Source organism: Alosa pseudoharengus, unplaced genomic scaffold, assembly GCF_046254945.1.
Source record: "Alosa pseudoharengus isolate Yale_2024_CS ecotype anadromous, Long Island Sound unplaced genomic scaffold, YU_APseudo_1.1 YU_APseudo_1.1_scf_12, whole genome shotgun sequence".
NCBI lineage: Eukaryota > Metazoa > Chordata > Actinopteri > Clupeiformes > Clupeidae > Alosa > Alosa pseudoharengus.
This window is the reverse complement of record NW_027468587.1, coordinates 1,117,641-1,139,316: the sequence shown is the minus strand read 5'-3', so window position 1 is coordinate 1,139,316 and position 21,676 is coordinate 1,117,641. Positions and strand designations below refer to the sequence as shown.

At 45.2% G+C, this 21,676-nt stretch overlaps 1 protein-coding gene across 4 annotated transcripts; it reads left to right on the top strand.

Annotated features, from left to right (window-relative positions):
• The first annotated feature begins 3,612 nt into the window (after positions 1–3,612).
• On the top strand, positions 3,613–21,365 carry LOC143118643 (upstream stimulatory factor 2-like). 4 transcript variants are annotated; one of them, XM_076279675.1, is made up of 11 exons: positions 3,616–4,037; positions 4,991–5,031; positions 5,121–5,233; positions 6,600–6,719; positions 8,205–8,358; positions 8,972–9,059; positions 14,267–14,305; positions 17,890–17,948; positions 18,552–18,643; positions 18,901–19,029; positions 20,909–21,365. In XM_076279675.1, exons 1-11 carry the CDS (start codon positions 4,000–4,002, stop codon positions 20,996–20,998), a joined length of 963 nt encoding a protein of 320 aa, XP_076135790.1. In that variant the 5' UTR covers positions 3,616–3,999; the 3' UTR covers positions 20,999–21,365. The 4 variants fall into 4 exon arrangements, with proteins under 4 accessions (XP_076135793.1, XP_076135792.1, XP_076135791.1 ...); XM_076279677.1 differs by lacking the exon at positions 6,600–6,719 and having other exon boundaries at positions 3,614–4,037; XM_076279676.1 differs by lacking the exon at positions 14,267–14,305 and having other exon boundaries at positions 3,615–4,037.
• The last annotated feature ends 311 nt before the right edge of the window (positions 21,366–21,676 follow it).

Here is a 21,676-nt window from a genome sequence, read left to right as displayed (position 1 = left end):
AACCTTTCCATGTGAGTCTACATTATATTTCCTATTTTGGCAACAATAACTCAGATTAATTTTCATGCGAAAGGAATGAAACAATGAGCCTGGAAAGACTACTAAACAATAAAATATGTTTCCACAGGATGAAAATATATCAGCTTTGGGGACCACTTTCCGACTTTGAAAAGTCTCTATGTGGAATCTGGGGAGCTAAAACAGCATCAGAAGAACCAGTAAAAAGCACCCTGGACTTTGAATCGGAGTTGAACTCCAACATTTGTAATGGCCAAGACGATAGCTCTGAGGACCTGGAGGATATGGATCTGTTATTCGATCGTGCTGTGAAGCCACCCAAATCAACATCACCGGACTCTTTGAGCCACCAAGTGGAAGTTCACTTCTCACTCAACCTGAACTGCTTTGCGGACTGGGCCTCCAGCCTCTCAGACGATCACTACACTGACCTCTGCTCATGGGCAGCTGACCTTGAAGCACATTAGTCAAACAACACTGAGATCTTGGATTTTAAATATAATATATATTTGAATTGATATACTATTTTTATGTTTCTTAAAATAAAACATATTTCTACTTGCAGACCTTGTTTTGATTAATTACGATCTCACAAATGTCACAGATGTGCATCCAAGCTGCGACCACACGACAGACAGGGGCTCAAACACAACCATGGGGCACATGCACAGTAGAATCATCATTATTCACTTGCTGTTTATGCTGTTTTTACTGTGGAATCTGTCAAGGGATTGTAAACATTAAACCCCCTTTAAGACAGATGACAGATTGATTGAATAACATTGAATAGCAAATGATAATGGCTGTAACGTTGGGATACAGTAAGCAAACAGTTCTCATAGCTGGCATGCTGGATGCTGCACAGGGGCGGGGATAAAGACTTTACTGACAAAGGCTAAACAAAATGACAATAATAATAATAAGCTATAATAATAATAATAAATAATAATAATAAGCTTTATTTGTATAGCACCTTTCATACACAGAATGCAGCTCAAAGTGCTTTAGTAGTAGTAGTAGTAGTAGTAGTAGTAGTAGTAGTAGTAGGCCTTTATTGTCACAGTCACAAGTAACCAGCGAATTTAACCACCAACCTGTCCATACATTACACAAACATACATATAATATGACAAGGGGGGTAGGCAGGAAGACAGGGCATTAAGGAAGAATACAGCATAACATGAGGAGAGAGGAGGAGAAAAAAAAGCAACCCCCAGACTATGCTCCTATGGGGAGTACAGTGTGGGAACAGGAAAAAAACACCTCAGCAACATTAGAACATACACTTTACACAACATGAGAGACACACGGCTTGCAACAGGGGAGTGGGGGGGGGGGGATACCAGTGCAGGCAAGCAGCCATCTGGTCCTGCAGTGGGGGGGTGGAGGGATACCAGTGCAGGCAAGCAGCCATCTGGTCCTGCAGTGGGGGGGTGGAGGGATACCAGTGCAGGCAGGCAGCCATCCGGTCCTGCAGTGGGGGGTGGAGGGATACCAGTGCAGCCATCCGGTCCTGCAGTGGGGGGTGGAGGGATACCAGTGCAGCCATGCGGTCCTGCAGTGGGGGGGTGGAGGGATACCAGTGCAGGCAGGCAGCCATCCGGTCCTGCAGCCATTTGCGGCGCTGGTCACAGACCCGCTTGACAGACTGGGGGTACAAAGCGGCGAAGGCGTGGGGTGTTGGGTAGTGGGGGGGTGACTGCATGTCTGTATATGTGTTAGATGTATGTGAAGGTGAGGGATGGGGGGTAGTGGGGGGGTGACTGCATGTCTGTATATGTGTTAGATGTATGTGTAGGCCTGGTGATATATGATGCATGTCTGTATATGTGTTAGATGTATGTGTAGGCCTGGTGATATATGATGCATGTCTGTATATGTGTTAGATGTATGTGTAGGCCTGGGATGGGGGTAGTGGGGGGGTGACTGCATGTCTGTATATGTGTTAGATGTACAGTATGTGTAGGCCTGGTGAGTCGCTCCGCCTGGTACCACAGTCTTAGTGCCTGTCAAAGCGATAACACAGCAAGTTGCTATGGAGACAGCCTTGGTCATGTCCCAGACAGAGTCCACAATCAGCAGGTGTCTGTAGGAAGTGGGGAAAGGACTGCAAGAGCGTCTCGCTGCAGTGCTCTTCCTCTTTACAGTTGGGCATGTGTGTGTGTGTGTGTGTGTGTGTGTGGTTGTGTGCAGGTGTCTGTAGGAAGTGGGGAAAGGGCTCTTCCTCTTTACAGTTGGGCATGTGTGTGTGTGTGTGTGTGTGTGTGCAGGTGTCTGTAGGAAGTGGGGAAAGGGCTCTTCCTCTTTACAGTTGGGCATGTGTGTGTGTGTGTGTGTGTGTGTGTGCAGGTGTCTGTAGGAAGTGGGGAAAGGGCTCTTCCTCTTTACAGTTGGGCATGTGTGTGTGTGTGTGTGCAGGTGTCTGTAGGAAGTGGGGAAAGGGCTCTTCCTCTTTACAGTTGGGCATGTGTGTGTGTGTGTGTGTGTGTGGTTGTGTGCAGGTGTCTGTAGGAAGTGGGGAAAGGGCTCCTCCTCTTTACAGTTGGGCATGTGTGTGTGTGTGTGTGTGTGTGTGTGGTTGTGTGCATGTGTCTGTAGGAAGTGTGCATGCATGCATCCCCGTACATCAGACCAGGATCTTGGAGCAATGAAAGAGACCTGAGGTGGCATAAGTGGCAAAGGACAACACAAATTCACACTGTCTTAGGTACTGGGAAGAGCTGGTGTAGGGATTAGGTGCTGATGCAGGGAAACACTGGCTGTGGTATTCATGTGAATTTCAATTTGACCAATTTCACCAGCTTATACATCGGTGTGAATGAGGTGGACCTACTTTATGCGGTTATGGCAATGACAATGAATTGTTGCAGTGGCCTCTTTCACCTTTGCCAGTATAGTACTGCATATCTTGCCACAATATACTTTCTGTGAGTGTTTGTGTGCCCACTCACATACTTGAATAGTAGATAACAGGTAGGGCCAAAATGTACTTGGCAAATTCCATGGAAAATTACGTTTTTGTAACATCCATAACGCCAATAAAATGTGATGGTGGTATGATGTGAATGATTACATGACATTTGAGTATTTGCCATTTTTGGCTGAAGAATGTATAAGGAAAAATGCACAAAAAATGTTATCATTCACATCATACAAGGCATTTCACTGGCGTTACGGATGTTACAAAAAGTAAATTTTCCGTGGAATTGCCCACTTCCAAATCTCATACAAAATACACCATCTGTCCTCCTACATGATCCAGACACAGGGATCTGTCCACTTACTGGCAAAATATAGGGCAAGGATATGGGAAACTGGAACTGGAGCTACACAGCACATAATGTGTAAGCCTATCCAAAAAGTGTGTAGCACTCTCCAATGCATGAAGAAACAAAAATGTATTTTAATAATTTTGCTTTTCATTTCAACAAAGGGACTGATGTGGGACTTATCAATAAGCAGGGAAATAAACACCATTTAGGACCCGTCGATGCTCCCCAACAATGGCATTAAAATAACCAGATACAGAACTTTAAGATCGCAACAGGCCAGGCATCAAATAATGACTCGAGTGATACGAGGTTTTGGTCGGAATAAGCCATAAACCACAATTTATGAATCCAACAGCTAATAAAAACGCGAGAAAATCAATCGGAAACCGGAAACCCCTGTAAAAAAAAACCCATATGGGACTGCAAACACAAATACGCAAAGTCAATTTAGAGAACTTCAACAGTTCTACAGTGAAATTAGCTATCGTAACGTTAACGTTACCTGACATACAGCATATTACGGTTTAGAGAGCGTGCCACCGCATGTGCCACCGCACCTCCAGTAGCGGACTCCATCACTGTGCGCCCAGTCGATGCCTCACGTGTCTGGACTGTCTCTCTCACATGACCCGAGTGTTTGTTCCCGTGATCAGCACTTCCATCTCTGCTTCAGTCTGTCACAGTATATCACATTTTAATTCTTACCCTGATGGATATGCTTGAACAGGGTCTGGACAACACGTCAAGGTAACTACTTTTCTTGATAGCTAATCATTCGGCTCGTCATAGCTTCCTCGCTTAAGGCCTTGTTGCATTTTAAAACAGGTGCTAGACCTCAAGTGAACTTGTAACTCCGTAACTATGTGTGTTGTTGATGTTATAAACCGCAAACATTTGGTAGCTAATGAACAAGGAGATTACAAATGAGTTATCCGACTTGCAATTTTAAGACGGGTGTCTATTAGCAATGGCAAGCTAGTTATGTTGCAGGAGTTTTAAGATCAAGCACTACTATTTTTAATTGTAGCCTACTATCACGTTGTTAAACTGAGCGATTAGGAATGTTTAAGATAAATTGCAGTTATTTAATTGAGTTTTATGCTTAATTATTTTTTATTGAATGTCCTTACAATCGATGCTAGATAAGCTAGCCAGCTGTCCTTTCCCCACCTTTGCAACATAGAAGAAGAAAAGTCATAGAAAATGAGCTAACGAGAGTTGTTTGCTAGCTCGCTCGCTAGCGGTCTGGTTTGTTGATGATGAAAAATAAAGTTAGCCAGCTGATTAATCACGACGTTTGTTGATATTTTCGTCAAGGTGCATGTTAGTAATGAATGTTCTCTTCTATTTTTGTGATCTACTAGTATGATGATGGTGGGCAACGTCGCGATTTAGTGTTTTTGGTGGGCGGAAACTGCTGCTTTTCCAGTTTTATGAGTTTGTTGGAGTTGATGGCGTTCACGTTACTTTGACGTTCAGGTGTTGGTCCACAATTCCTTTACTTGGTTGGAAACTTCTAGAAACCTCTTTCTTGAACAACATTATTATTTGCATGGGTCATTTACGTAGTCTTTATTGTATTCAGAGTTGTTATATGTTTGGTAAATCGTTTAGCGACTTTGAATTAATAGAGAGCATGTTTCAATTCTGCCTTGTTATTACACACAAAACATAATTCCTCACCACCTCTGCATTTTCAGCCACGAAAAACAAGAGGAAGAGGTTGTTCAAATAACTGAAGGTATGTAGCCACATTTACTATGTCTATTTTATTATTAAGACAAGCAGCAGTGTTATGATGACCTATTAAAACGACTTTCTTGTCAACAGAGACCCCTGGCGTGGAGCAGACTGCGGTTACTATAGCAAATGTTCAACAGGCCACAGCGTTTACTGACCAAAATATTCAGTATCAGTTCCGCACTGAGAACAGCGGTGGACAGGTATGCTGCTGTGTTTTCTAACTAGATGTGTCAAAAACATCAACACGAACCTTTGAAGCTGATCTTAGATGATACCAGTCCTTTGTAAGTCAGACTGTAACTTCAGCAAAACAAAATGTTAACTGTTATGAATGGTAGCATAATGTTTTGGCTTGAGACAGACAAGGGATACATCACAAATCTAATTCAACACCTGTGGCTGATTATTGAATTAAGTAGAGTTATATGTACTTAACAATACTCCCGATGTCTGTAAAGACACTGGTTTTCATGATAACAGTTACTCGTGGATTTATAAAATCTTCATGAGGATGCTGAGGAGAGAAAGGGGTCCTGTGGAGTTGGTCCTTTTCTCCACAGTCTGGCTGTAAACAGCGTTGGTGTGTGTGATCATGTGATGCCAATCCCTCACTGGGATTGGCATGGGGCCCATGTCACATGTCAGTCAGCAGGCTGGTCACATGATTTGTAGTGGTAAACGGGAGCATTTACAAATACTTTTCTTTTTGACCAAACAACCGGGCTTTTCTGGGCCTGGGAAAGAAATGGTGAAATTAGATCAGCAGTACTGGCCAGATGTGTGTGTGTGTGTGTGTGTGTGTGTGTGTGTGTGTGTGTGTGTGTGTGTGTGTGTGTGTGTGTGTGTGTGTGTGTGTGTGTGTGTGTGTGTGTGTGTGTGTGTGTGTGTGTGGGGGGGGGGGGGGGGTGTTTGCGTGCAGAGATACAGACATGCTTAGGCCTACAAACCCCATGCCATGTGGTCAGGTGGACAGGTTGAGCTGCGAAGCGACAATTCTGCATGGTTTCATTCTAAACCTTATCTCCTTTACCGCACTGTTAAGGGTGGTTTCATTCTAAACCTTATCTCCTTTACCGCACTGTTAAGCATGGTTTCATTCTAAACCTTATCTCCTTTACCGCACTGCATGTGTGGTTTCATTCTAAACCTTATCTCGTTTACCGCACTGTTATGCATGTTTTCATTCTAAACCTTATCTCCTTTACCGCACTGTTAAGCATGGTTTCATTCTAAACCTTATCTCCTTTACCACACTGTTAAGCATGGTTTCATTCTAAACCTTATCTTCTTTACCACACTGTTAAGCATGGTTTCATTCTAAACCTTATCTTCTTTACCGCACTGCATGCATGGTTTCATTCTAAACCTTATCTTCTTTACCGCACTGCATGGTTTCATTCTAAACCTTATCTCCTTTACCGCACTGTTTGTCAGGAGGGCCCTGGTTTGCCTCATACGACCTGCAAACAAGAGAGAATCTGTGTTGCAAGTGTTACATCATATACCCCCCCCCTCATCTGTCTTTCTCTCCTCCTGTGTCTCCGTCTCTCCCTCTCTTTGTCCAAGGTGACATACCGTGTGGTCCAGGTGAACGATCAGTCTCTGGAGGGGACTGATGAGGGCAGTGGGACAGTGAGCGTTGTCTCTGCTGCAGCATTTGCCAATGCCCCACAGGCTGTTGCCCAGGTAATGCACACAACAGCAGTCGTCAGGACAACCTCCCATCACTGCACACCAAGCAAGCATCAGACTAATGAATAACTAATGAATAACAGTTCATGGCTTGTTCCCATGGAGAGAGCTTGTTGGTTGGTTTATGTCCTGGTTTCACAGGGAGAGAGCTGGTTTATGTCCTGGTTTCACAGGGAGAGAGCTGGTTTATGTGCTGGTTTCACAGGGAGAGAGCTGGTTGGTTGGTTTATGTCCTGGTTTCACAGGGAGAGAGCTGGTTTATGTCCTGGTTTCACAGGGAGAGAGCTGGTTTATGTGCTGGTTTCACAGGGAGAGAGCTGGTTTATGTCCTGGTTTCACAGGGAGAGAGCTGGTTTATGTCCTGGTTTCACAGGGAGAGAGCTGGTTGGCTGGTTTATGTCCTGGTTTCACAGGGAGAGAGCTGGTTTATGTCCTGGTTTCACAGGGAGAGAGCTGGTTTATGTCCTGGTTTCACAGGGAGAGAGCTGGTTTATGTCCAGGTTTCACAGGGAGAGAGCTGGTTGGCTGGTTTATGTCCTGGTTTCACAGGGAGAGAGCTGGTTTATGCCCTGGTTTCACAGGGAGAGAGCTGGTTTATGTGCTGGTTTCACAGGGAGAGAGATGGTTTATGTCCTGGTTTCACAGGGAGAGAGCTGGTTTATGTCCTGGTTTCACAGGGAGAGAGCTGGTTTATGTCCTGGTTTCACATGGAGAGAGCTGGTTTATGTGCTGGTTTCAGGGGGAACTTTGTGTAATTAAGTCACAAGTTCATTCAAGATGAGCAGCTCCATTCCATTCCAAAGCTTCCTGTGCATTTGTTTACAATATTCCCTCCTTACAATTGGTTGTGTAATACATAAACCTGAAGCAGCCCAGCTTTTAAAAACAAACAAACAAAAAAACACCTTTAAAAAGAATTTGGCGTCTGTTGGCTTTCCTTCACAGCCCCGCATGAACCCATGTAGCATTGCCAGGAGCTAAAGCAATATCAAGCCCTCCTCTCTCAGTCCCCAGCCGCAGGTATTTACCACCTGCACCCAAAGCCTTGTAATACATCTCTTGATCTCACAAAATCAAGACATCAGTCACCAAATTAAAATGACCGACTGTTGATTCTCACCCATATAAAACGGTTGTCACATCACCCGATATAGCCAAATATCACTTCATTGCATGAAGCAAATGATTGAATGAATCCGTTCATTGATGAGGTTATCCATCTTCTCTCATTGGCGCCTTCTGATGCTGTGGCTGCACATAAACCAATCAGATTTGGTCATTTGCATGCTGTGTCATACCATCACACACAGATTCCTCCTCTCCACTGCCAGCAGATTAGATTATGTATATTTTATACATAAGTTGAATTCATTGTTTTATACCAAAATGTATGTATGAATGCATGTATATGATTGAACACTCTGATTTTTTCAAATTATGATTATTTTGTTAGCCCCTGGTTCCATGTGTGTGTTCCAGACGGTGATCCATAACCCGTTCAGCAATGGTGGCAGCCCCACCGCAGAGACCGCAGCAGGGGACACACGCTTCGCCTATTTCCCAGCAGCCACTGTGAGTGACGGCACGGCCGTTTCGGTCCAAGCCACGGCCGACCCCACGCTCGCACAGGGGGGTAAGAGCCCACGGACATTCTCTGCTCCTGACACCTGTGCTGCGACACACAGCCAGCAGTCAGCTAGTAGAAACCAGGGGTGCTGTTGGCAGCGCTCAACCTTATCCCAGGAGTAGCCTGCATCGATCACATTAGCATCACACATTATGTACTGTAAGGAACAGGGAATGAAATACATGATTGACATCTTAGACCAAACTTCCATACAGCTTTTTTACACTGAGAGGATACTGAGTCATAAGGTCAGGTAGACGGTTCCATTTTACATTTTTAAACTACACTACATAGACATTCAAGACACATTGCACCCCCCCCCCCCCCCCCCACACACACACACACACACACACACACACACACACACACACTCACACTCACTATCTATCAAATCTTTTTAATCTTTCTTTGTTTTTATAAATAGTTGGTGATCCTTCAGGACACCACTGCACAGGAAGAAGTTGAGCAACTACTTCCATTTCACTACATGGACACTACACTACATTTACAGCAGTGACGTTATGTATGTGACAAATGCGCACACACACACACACACACACACACACACACACACACACACACACACACACAATAGCTGTTCATGTCTTTCTCTCCTCAGGTCAGTTCTATGTGATGATGACCCCCCCTGATGTTCTCCAGTCCGGCACACCGCGCACCATTGCCCCACGCACACACCCATACACCGCGTGAGTGCACACACACACACACACACACACACACACACACACACACACACACACACACACACCAGTCTCTACGGATACACAGAGAGGACACACTGAGCCTCAGAAGCAGGTGGGCTCCAAAGCTCTCAGCAATGTCAGGCATTCTAATTGGCATCAGGTCCTGCCAGCCTCCCTCTGACGGGCTCCATGGGTGCTGTAGGGTCTCCATGGGTGCTGTAGGGGCTCCATGGGTGCTGTAGGGGCTCCATGGGTGCTGTAGGGTGCTGTAGGGGCTCCATGGGTGCTGTAGGGGCTCCATGGGTGCTGTAGGGGCTCCATGGGTGCTGTAGGGTGCTGTAGGGGCTCCATGGGTGCTGTAGGGGCTCCATGGGTGCTGTAGGGGCTCCATGGGTGCTGTAGGGTGCTCTAGGGGCTCCATGGGTGTGTGAGGCATTCCAGAGGCCCTCTCACCTGCTCCGCTTCCCCTTCAGACACACAGCTGCTATTCCAGCCCCTCTCCCTAATCATCTGAGGCTGATTTGAATTGGCTAATTGTGACTGCACACAAACATGCAGCAGGTTGAGGACCGCTGTCGTGTGTGTGTGTGTGTGTGTTCGTGTGTGTGTGTGTGTTCGTGTGTGTGTGTGTGTGTGTGTGTGTGTGTGTGTGTGTGTGTGTGTGTGTGTTTTGTGTGTGTGTGGAGTTTTTTTTTCTCTCTAGCTACCTAGTGGCTCGGAGATAGTTAGACTGCCAAGCACCAAGGGCAGTCGTTGTTTTGGAGTTCACATTTAAATCCTGCCAGAGCAAGAGATCTTTGAGAACATGGGCAGCTAATGACTGTAGATGCCTCTCACTGTGTGGTACTTTCTAAGGGGACTTTATGTGTGTGTGTGTTTGTGTGTGGACGGGTGTGTTCCTTTTTGCCTCACTGGGGGTTATGTAATGTGTGTGTGTGTGTGTATGTGTGCACTCCTGGTTCCTCTGCAGCAGGTCTGTCCTCATGGGGGTTATGTAATGTGTGTGTGTGTGTGTGTGTGTGTGTATGTGCACTCCTGGTTCCTCTGCAGCATGTCTTTCCTCATGGGGGTTATGTAATGTGTGTGTGTGTGTGTGTGTGTGTGTGTGTGTGTGTGTGTGTGTGTGTGTGTGTGTGTGTGTGTGTGTGTGTGTGTGTGTGTGTGTGTGTGTGTGTGTGTGTGTGTGTGTGTGTGTGTGTGTGTGTGTGTGTGTGTGTGTGTGTGTGTGTGTGTGTGTGTGTGTGTGCACTCCTGGTTCCTCTGCAGCAGGTCTGTCCTCATGTTCTCTTCTCCCTTATCATCCTCACTGCTTTCCGTGGTGATCTTTATGTGTTTGTGTGAAGTAATCCAGAAGAACCAGCGCAAATTACAGGATAATCCAATGAACCAATGCAGGGAGTGCCCCCCCATTTACAAAAGGCCATGTTTATATATAAGCGTTTGGCCACATACCTCATTTTTATAGTTGATTTGATGAGAAAGTAAAAATCACACAAACTGAAATATATTAAATTAATAAATATATGATCAAAAGACATGAAATTTATCAGTTTGAGATCAAAAGAGGGCTGCTTACTTCACTTGAAGAGGGAGTGCTACTAACATGCCTGAATGTTCACACTCAGGGGAGAGAAGGCTCCATTCAGCTTTGCCATGTTTATTAACCCTTAGAACCCGATAGACGCAAAGTGCGTCAAAAAACCTTTCTTCTCTGTTACATTGCTCCAGAACTGTTCATCGCAGCGAGATGAAACCTTTATTGCATGACAGAGCAGAAGTGGGGCTTTCCAACGAGACTACACACTTGTCTGTACGTTAAAGTATGAAAATTTTAAAAAATCATGAAATTAAATCAAATTGCATCATATTTACAGTCTATACTTCTCTGCGTTCACCTGCGCACCCATTACTCTCGTTTGAATTACTCGCGAACCCGTGAACGCATAGATATGGCAAGCTTATCAGATGAAAGAGGGGACACAGGGCTATCCATTGGTACCATGTTTATCGATCCTTCTGGTTTATGAAAACAGACGAAGTGACTGCAAAATAATAACATCATGTACACAAACCAACGCTGCACATCCATTACTCTTGTTTGAATTACTCGCGGACCCGTGATCTGATAGATATGCCACGCATGTCAGATGAAAGAGGAGACTCAGAGTGATACCAAGTACATTATAACACATTATAATGGACATTATAAAACAGTACTTCATCATATAGCTGGACTTACCCCACGTTTTTTCTGTTTTTGTGGCAAAGCATGTTTATAATCCAACGCTATCGTGTGTTTCTCTATGGCAAAGCATGTTCATAATCCGGTTTTGAGATCCTAGCAAATTCCTGCATGGCATCCAATTCAAGGCTCACATTGCATCCCAATTTGTTCAACAAAGAAACACCTTTTTTGCCTTTACTTTGTTCATGGCAATGCAGTATCATTATGAGTACATACACCATAGGCACGCAGGCTAAGACGCAACCTCGGGTAAAGTCAGGTCAGATCAGTTCGTGTCACAGATATGGAGCGCAAAAAGGTCATTTTTCATCACTAAATAAAAAATGGCATTCATTTCCGTAAATCACACACCACAAATTTCTGTAAATTGCTCAGCCCCAGAGTATCCCTCCACAATTGTAATGCCCGATTCAGGACAGTCTGCCCTACACACACATGAAATGCATGTAGAGCAATGGGCTTGCTGTGGTGAGATACATGTTGAAATATAAGAATTTTTATAATACACATTTTATATTTTATATTATATCTTAAAAAATCAAAATAAAATCAATGCTAGTACTAATACATGCTGAAAAAAAAAAAATATAATATGTGTTTGTGGCACTTACAATGACCAGAATAAATCCTTATGAATAAAGGTAGTGAAAATGCCCTAAAAACAGCTTAGGGTTCTAAGGGTTAAAAAGGCATTTCGCCACAGTTGGTGCTTTTTGTTAGTCATCCAGAGAGATCTCATGATTCTCTCTCTGTCTCCTCACTCTCTCTCTCTCTCTCTCTCTCTCTCTCGCTCACTCTCTCTCTCTCTCTCTCTCACTCTCTCTCTCACTCTCACTCACTCACACTCTCTCTCTGAGGGGAGGAGAGGTGGATTAGTAAGTCTTTTGAAGTGGTGAAAGGCAACCAGATGTATCATCCCACTCCTACGGATGTGGGAACAAAGCAGCCGGGTTTGGTTTTATTGGCAGCGTTGTGGACGCAGTTTTGGCTTAATGGTGACGATCAGCTCTCCTCTTTATCCCATTCTACTGCTCCTCAGAAGATGCAGACACTTCCGTTCAACTCCATGAGATTTCTTGATCTTGGCCACTGAAAAGGCATACCGATTACTGTTTTTGCAAACAAGTTTAGGCCTGTTTTCTGCTGCACGCAAAAAATGATATCTTATATTAAGATAAAGAATCTAGTTAGTAATGTTTTTAGTAAAAAGATACTTACTTTGAGCTCTCTTTTAGGATTATTTGACTAAAAATAAGTTAAAATCTTCTTAAATTAAGACATAAAAACAAGTAAATGTATCTGCCAGTGGAGTAAGTAATTTTATCTTAATTTAAGAAGATTGAAGATTTAAGACAATTTGCCGTTTGGCGCGTGCTCAGCAGAGGAAGCATCCGGATCAACCCCACCCTAACCCTCCCCTCCCCAACCCCACCCCACAGCATTTGTTTTTGCCCTGATGGAGGGGTGAGTGTAGAACTCTGCTTCTGTGTTGTGTGTGGGTTGTTGGTGTGTTTATATTGTTTGTTTGTTTTGGTGTGCCTGGTTATGGTGATGGATGCTCGTATACTGAAGTGGTGTTTGTGGAGGCTGACTCTGCATGTGTGTGTGTTGGTGGTCGTATTTGTGGAATGTGTGTGTGTGTGTGTTGGTGGTCGTATTTGTGTGTGTGTGTGTGTGTGTGTGTGTGTGTGTTGAGCTCCACTGGCTGCCCTTAGCTGCCCGCATCACATACAAGTCACAAGGTTTTGCCTACAAAGTGATTTCTGGGTCTCTGCTCTGACTCTGCTCCCACTTGCTTATGTGCTCTTATGAAGGCTTTTTTCTGTTCCCCCTTTACCGTTACGTTCCTCCAAGGAACATCGTCTGGTATTGCTACCCCACACTCGTAGCAAGCCAGACTATTTTCTTTTGTAGTTCCCGTTGGTGGAATGACCTACAGTACCAAATGCTACCAGAGCAGGGGCGTCGTTCTCGATGACCCAACTCCTCCGGGAGTACTTCCTCTCCTAACACACCTAACAACCCAGCACACCTAACAACTCAGCACAACTAACAACCCAGCACACCTAACATGCACCTACAATTCTTCTCCTTCTTCCATTATCTCCCTTGACTACACTGCTGCTTACATGTCTGCTCTCTTTACTCTAGTCTTTATTGTGTGGTATTAGTCTTTATTGTAGTGGTATTTGTTACTATGATCTCCTTGGCAATGTAGCTTGAATGTTAATCCTCATTTTGTAAGTCGCTTTGGATAAAATTGTCTAAATGACTAAACGTAAATGTAAAATGTAAAATGTAGTGTGGGCTGATCTTGAGCAAATCTGTGGCTTTGGCTCCAATAGATAGTGCTGGGTCAGTGCTGGGTCTGTGCTGGAGCGATGCTGGGTCAGTGCTGGGTCAGTGTTGGGTCAGTGCTCAGTCACAGCAGCACTGGTGTAGTTTATAAAAGCCGAGCTTGAACATAAGGGAGAGAAAAGAGCACGGGAGTTCAGATCAATAAAGATACAAATGAATAAACACATTGCAATATAAAGATCAATAAAGATACAAATGAATAAACACATTGCAATATAAAGATCAATAAAGATACAAATGAATAAACACATTGAAATATAAAGATCAATAAAGATCAATAAAGATCAATAAAGATACAATAGATCAATAGATCAATAAAGATCAATAAAGATACAAATGAATAAACACATTGAAATATAAAGATCAATAAAGATACAAATGAATAAACACATTGACGGTTTGGGGAGGGAAGAACCAGGAAGAGATGTCCATTGTGCAGCACAGGGGATGGTTTGACTTGTGGGGCTGGGACTGGCGGTGTGCTGCATGCATCTACGGTCACTCTTCAGCTCCTGGGCATGTGCGTACTGCGCTGGGACATGTGAACGTCTGAGCAAATACATACTTTTCCACCCAACAACCTTAACACTAAACCTGCCATTCACAGACAAGAAGTCGGGCAGCTGCAGGAAGAGCCATCAAGCTGGTGAGGACCTTCTCCTTCACCCCCCCCCCCCCACGCACCCACACCCACACACACGCTCACCCACGTAGACACTGATCACATGCTTAATATTAATCTCTCCTCCGAACCAGACCCGCGCCTCCGGCACAGTCTCCCGTGTGGCCTGTAGAAGGGCAGGATTGTGTGGTCTCTTCCCTTCATCGGTCATTGGTAAGGGAGGTGTGATGGCTTCCAGGTAATCAGGTTCTCGATGCTCTAAGTCAGTCGTTTTTTGCGGGGGAGCCCATTGTACGTTTTAAATCTCTCTGCAATAGAAAAAAAATGTGACCGCTAAGTGCTGATGCGGTGACCTAACGTGGGCGTCGAACGTCAATTCCCAGGAGTGAGATTGGAAGACATTTCTCAAGGCTGTTGGCTTTTATTGTGCCATCAAAACAAATACACCTGAGCCGTCCTCACAAACCCCTGGCTGTGTGTTCAATTATAGGAAACAATTCAACAGCAGGATGAGCCGGCCGCCGTTTCTCTCCGCAGGGCAGACGATGTCTGTGGGTTTTGAAGGACGGCCTTTCAGGCAATCACAGGTTGATTTTGTTTTCATTTTTTTTCCCATTCGATTTGCCATTAGAGGGATAATGAGAAGTGCTTCGGCACCAGGCAGTTGAGGGAAGAGATGCTTTGGCACCAGGCAGTTGAGGGAAGAGATGCTTTGGCACCAGGCAGTTGAGGGAAGAGATGCTTCGGCACCAGGCAGTTGAGGGAAGAGATGCTTTGGCAACCCACAGACACCCTGCCAAGCGTGTCATCACCCATATCTACTGATCCTGAAAAATGTCTTTGTATTCACTAAAGATTTGTCCATTTTTGGAATGAGGTCTCAAATGTGCACTTTACTCACTTAGCTAATTTAGCATTTTATTGTCTGTTGAAAATAAAGTAGTTGAGAGCCTCCACTTACTATAACATTGCACTTCGTTTAAGATGTTTAAAAAAAAACAACAACGAGTAGATAAGAACTTGGATCACTTTCTTATCCAGTATGGCATTTGAACAACAAAAGGTCAGACCAAACAAATCAACAGATGCCGGCTTTTTAATATCATCTCCTGGAGCTGTCAGCCCTGTCGACTCGGCTCTGGGGCTCTTTATGACGGTGCCGGCGTCTTTTTGGCTCTGCATCATCGTCCTCGCGAAGCGAGGTCCCATGAGGCATGATTGGAGCGCGCTCACACCGCGATGCCTTTATGTGGGAGTCGAGACTTCATTAAAGCACACCTGAAGGGGATTGTGCCATGCGGCGAACAGTTTGTCATTAGACTAAATCTGGGCAGGCACACGCTTTCTCTCTCACTGTCTCTCTCTCCCTTCTCTTCCTCTATCTATATTCCTCTCTTTCATTCTCTTTTTCTCTCTCTCTTCCACCAGCCCTTTATTTTCTCCCCCCTATTCTCTTTTTCTCTCTCTCTTCCACCAGCCCTTTATTTTCTCCCCCCTCCCTCTCTCTCTCCCTCCTCCTCCTCTTCCTGTTTCACAGCTGCTCAGATTTTTAACATAATGAACTTAGTTGACGCTCCAGACTCCCATGGGGACACACACTACAACAACACCCACCCAGCCAGCACACACACACACACACACTCACACACACACACACACTACAACACCCAGCCAGCACACTCACACACACTCACACACACACTACAACACCCAGCCAGCACACACACACACTCACACACACACACACACACTACAACACCCAGCCAGCACACTCACACACACTCACACACACACTACAACACCCAGCCAGCACACACACACACTCACACACACACTACAACAACACCCACCCAGCCAGCACACACACACACTCACACACACACACACACTACAACACCCAGCCAGCACACTCACACACACTCACACACACACACTACAACACCCAGCCAGCACACTCACACACACTCACACATGCACACTACAACAACACTCAGCCAGCACACACACTCACACACGCACACACACACACGCACACTCACTCACACACGCACACATGCACACTCACTCACACACACACGCGCACACACTCGCACACACACACTCACACGCACTCGCACACACACACGCACACTCACTCACGCACACACACACACACACACACATGCTGTACACGCACACTCACACACATACACACACACACTCACACTCGCACACACACACACACTCACACTCACACACACACACGCACACACACACACTCACACACATACACACACACACACTCACACTCGCACACACACACACACACTCACACACACGCACACACACACGCACACACACTCACGCACACACACACGCACTCACGCACACACACACACACACACACACACACACACACACACTCACACACACACACTCACACACACACACTCACACACACACACACACACACACTCACACACACACACACGCACACACTCACACACACACACTCGCACTCGACACACACACACACAGCTGACGAGACACTCACAAGGATCAGGCGGCCTGCTGTTGCAGGATGTTTGATGGTGTGTCAGATGATGCAATTTCTGCATAGAGTAGAATCCTCCCTTGGTCCCCGCAGAGCCTGTGTGCTGCCTCACAAATGGCTTTGGAAGGCGCCGAGAGGGAAAGAGTTCACAAATGCCAGAAGGCAAGGCTGTTGAGAGGAACATGGCGAGATTAATAATGTGCTACATCATAACATCCATGATATACCGGGAGAATTCCTCCCCATGATAAGAATTTGTCATCATGCGATTTTAACCATCTAGTTAATGACATGTTCATATGCACCACAACATGCTTACATGTTGAACGAGAACACACATGGCGGAAGACAGAGCTCAAACCTACATGGGGAGGTTCGAGAGTTTAAGATTAAGGTTTTACTTCTTTGGATCAATGTTTTTTTTTTGGGTCTTAAGACTGTAAGGACGTGACCTGTGGCAAAGAGGATAGTGCCCAGTGGACCCCTAGTGCCCAGTGGACCGCTAGTGCCCAGTGGACCGCTAGTGCCCAGTGGACCACGGTGCCCGAATCACCGCCGCGGGGGATGTCCTCATCGTATCCTCCTCGTGTTATCGCATCGTTATATTATTATTGCAAAAAACATTATTGATGTAGGTTTATGTTTATATTGACCATCCCTTCTAGAGATCTAGTGTTATCGCATCGTTATATTATTATTGCAAAAAACATTATTGATGTAGGTTTATGTTTATATTGACCCCTCTAGAGATCTAGTGCCATATAGTCAGGCAGTGTACATTTGTGTGTGCATGTGGGAGGTGTGTGTGTGTGTGTGTGTGTGTGTGTGTGTGACTGTGTGTGTGTGTGTGACTGTGTGTGTGTGTGTGACTGTGTGTGTGTGTACATTTATTCTTACAACACTGAGCGACAACTCTTTGCATTAGTAGATTTGACCTCACTGAACTCTTTGCATTAGTAGATTTGACCTCACTGAACTCTTTGCATTAGTAGATTTGACCTCACTGAACTCTTTGCATTAGTAGATTTGGTAGAAACGTGCTCATCTGTTGTCATCGTTGTTTGTGTGTTGTCAGGAAGGTGGACGGGACTCGCACACCCAGAGATGAGAGGAGGCGAGCGCAACACAATGAAGGTGAGAGTGTCGCTCTTCACCGTTGGGTCCTTATCGGAGGAGTTCAAGAGAATTTTCAGAGCTCTGTCGTTTTCACAGTCCTCCTCTAGGATTTGAAAATAGCTGCTTACAGCTCCGGAATAAACACCACAGAACACTGTATGCATGAGTAGCCCATGACATTGACCTGACATCAAGCAGCCACTAGGGGATGCCGTTAATCTTCAGGTGTAGCTGTGTGACTTTTCTATGTGACTTTTTTTACTCAGAGCTCTTCTCATTGACAGCTGGAGGGTTAGCTCCACTTTATGGTTTTACAAAGTTATTGCGAAGCCATCCACATGTAGCAGCAAAGGTGCTAGTGCTGTGTCCAGGCCAAATGTTCCACACAGACCCCCAGTAGATGGGAGCATAGTTTATTAGATTGAGCATCGTTAGGATTTGGGCTCAAAGAGTGAAAAATTAAAATTGATTATAGAAGAACACTTTTTTTTTTTTTAATTCAGCAATCTGTAAGTCAGGCACACATGGATGGGCACCCGTACGTTTCATATGGAAGACTTGCCTGCTGAGTGTTTTTGGCTGTTTGTCTCTTGACCTCTCCGTCTGTCTGACCATGTGCAGTGGAAAGGCGACGGAGGGACAAGATCAACAACTGGATCGTCACGCTTTCCAAAATCATCCCCGATTGCAGCATGGAGAGCAAGACCACAGCGGTGAGCGAGAAGCTGTTGACCGGAATGGGCAGTGTGTGTGTGTGTGTGTGTGTGTGTGTGTGTGTGTGTGTGTGTGTGTGTGTGTGTGTCAGGAATTTGACAAGTGTAGTTTGGCGCTTCAGAGAGAGAGAGAGAGACAGATTGACTCTAAGAATTGAGTAAATACTAGCTGAACCCAGTCTTTGACTACATCAATGTGTGTGTTTGTGCGTGCGTGTGTGTGTGTGAATAACCTCCTTTTCCCTTTGTCCTCTCAGAGTAAAGGCGGGATCCTCTCCAAGGCGTGTGACTACATCCGTGAGTTAAGACAAACCAATCAGAGACTGCAGGAAAGTTTCAAGGAAGTGGAGCGCATTCAGGTGGACAATAAGCTGCTCGCACAGCAGGTGGGACCCCAGATCCTAATCATTCCAGCCTACTACCAGCATGTAGATAAGGACTGTGCTTTCATTTGGACGTACGTTTTTAAAAGTCCTAATCATTCCAGCCTACTACCAGCATGTAGATAAGGACTGTGCTTTCATTTGGATGTACGTTTTTAAAAGTCATTCTATAAACAATTGATTTCAAGATTTTTTTAAAATTTCTTTTAAAGCTCCTTGCTATATGTCTGACCTCTTAGTGCCTTATACACGTGCACATAAATTGAGATCCTCTGGTAGCATTTCTGAATCCATTAGCTACCGAAGCTGTTCACTATTTTTCGGTTTGTTTGTAGATCATCAGAAAAAAAAAGAAATATATAAACTTTTACCACATGCCACATACAGTATCATTTACAAATATACATCAGTCAAGCAAGCCAGCTTACCTTTATCTGAGCCATCTGGGCTATTTCATACTTCAGCATTACAGTTGAACATGCTTAACTTAGGCAAGTTTTGTCAATTTGTATTTTTTGTTCGCACAAAACTATTCTCCAGCCAGGGCTAATACAAAGCTCATGGCAAAAACACACACCCATCACGATACAAATGATTACAATTCCATGGGCAACACACACAAAATTATTTAAATGGAAAGGCAGCTTCAAATCGAGAAATTGCCTCAGCATATGAAATGATGGCGATGTATTCCTGAAAATCTGCTTTTAGGCTGTGATCACATTAACACCCTTAATGTCAGGAGCCGGGATGAAAGCCTCTCCTCCACCGCGGGAAAAGGTCAGGTGAGACAGGATACCTGGCGAGAAGTGTTTACTCGAGTTTATAAAAAATTCAAATGATCCCCCAGGTGGTCCAGGGTCTGCTGCTGTCTGTTTGTTCAGCTGAATAGTAATTGAAGTAATATGCCGATGTCTCCCGCGCAAAGACAGACGCAAATGACGCTGCAAAGTGCAGAGCTCGTTAGTTCACACAACAATTAGCCCGAGCCCATTCCAAATAAAGACTGCAAATGTCACGGCTGCCGCCGGGCCAGAACGGATTTCTTTGTTAATGTTGATTTGCCAATTATGCTGTGAGCAGGACGACAGGAGTTCATTGTGTACGTGAGGGTTTGAAAAATGCCGACATGGCAGAAATCAAGGCCCACCTGTTCTAGCTCGCAGACATCATTGTCAGGGCTACACACACACACACACACACACACAAACACTCTAACACACACACGCGCACACACACACACACACACACACCCATATATAGATATGTATATGTAACATACACACTCACTCACATGTACACACATGCACAAAGAAAAATATAGTAACAGAAAACCTGTAGTTGGTGTCTCATAGCCACATAGTTTCACTTTTTTACACATTCTATCATATTCACATGGATTAGCACTCGCTCTGAAGTGGGGAATCAACGGCTGCATCATTTGCATGTGTCTTGCAATGTGGAACGGTCAATACGCAAGTGCACAATAATTTAATGAGGCAAGTTGCTGCCAGGAGACAAGCAGCACAGCAATTTACACTGGAAGCAGCGTGTCCTTCTAATTTCCTCTATACAGCTTTTCAAAAGTCCTTTAAGAAGAGGCGTGCGATTAGTCAGAGATGGAATTCTGAGAGCTTGCCTTGTTAATGGATATAAACAATTACTTTAGTGTTTGTTGTGAATAGAGTGACTGAGTATCTTTAGTGTTTGTTTTGAATAGAGTGACTGAGTATCTTTCTCTTTCTCTCATGCTCTCTTTCTTTCTCTCTTCCCTTCTCTCTCTTCCCTTCTCTCTCTCCCTCTCTCTCTCTCTCTCTCCCTCCCCTTCTCTCTCCCTCTCTCTCTCTCTCTCTCCCCTTCTCTCTCTCTCTCTCCCTCTCAGATTGAGGAGCTGAAGAGTGAGAATGCACTTTTGAGAGCACAGCTGCAGCAGCAGGGCATGGAGGTGGTTTTGGAGGCGCCGCCCCAGTGACCGCAGGCAGAGGTGGGTCAGAGGAGGCGGAGTCTCAGGGGGAGTCTGCTGGTGGACGTCTCGGTAAAGGTAGTGGACAGAGACACACACGTATGCGTTGCAGTTCAGGAGGTGGACGAAAAACTTGTAAAGCCTGAGACCTGAAGACCCCCCTCTGTGCACTCCATCCCCCCTCACCACCTGCTCCTTCACGTGGGTGGCCTGCATCTGGCCTGCATCTGGCTGACTTCTCTGCCTTTTTTCCCCTGTTTGGACCGCTGGAGGCCGCGGCCACCTCACTGGTGCTGTGTGGTGGCTATTCTGGACTGGACTGCAGTTCACGGTTCATCTTTAATTCCACTTGTTTTCCCTCCACAGCTAGCCCCCCCCCACCCCCCCCCCCCCAGGGCAAGTTCTCCTGGTGAAACTGCCGCCATTACCAGCAGTCCCCTGGTATTCCTGCTCCCAGTATCAGCAATATTGCAATATTTATTGTCAGATATGTGATGCGTGACACTGAGGATGTTTGTGCTGGTTAATTTTTTGAAGATTTCTTGAATTTCATTTCCATATCAACTTGATACACATATGACATTATTTCAATCCCACCCCCCCCCCCCCCCACTTCACCTTACTCTACCCCCCCCACACACACACACACACACACACACACACACTCCTTCCACTGCGCCTCTTATT

What these genes read in the sequence shown, in the direction of transcription:
- LOC143118643 (XM_076279675.1), top strand. Translation starts at nt 4,000, where the DNA reads ATGGATATGCTTGAACAGGGTCTGGACAACACGTCAAG. An exon ending in CAGGAAGAGCCATCAAGCTG is followed by an intron (nt 14,306 to 17,889) that starts GTGAGGACCTTC and finishes GTGTGTTGTCAG; the next exon opens with GAAGGTGGACGGGACTCGCA. An exon ending in GCGAGCGCAACACAATGAAG is followed by an intron (nt 17,949 to 18,551) that starts GTGAGAGTGTCG and finishes GACCATGTGCAG; the next exon opens with TGGAAAGGCGACGGAGGGAC.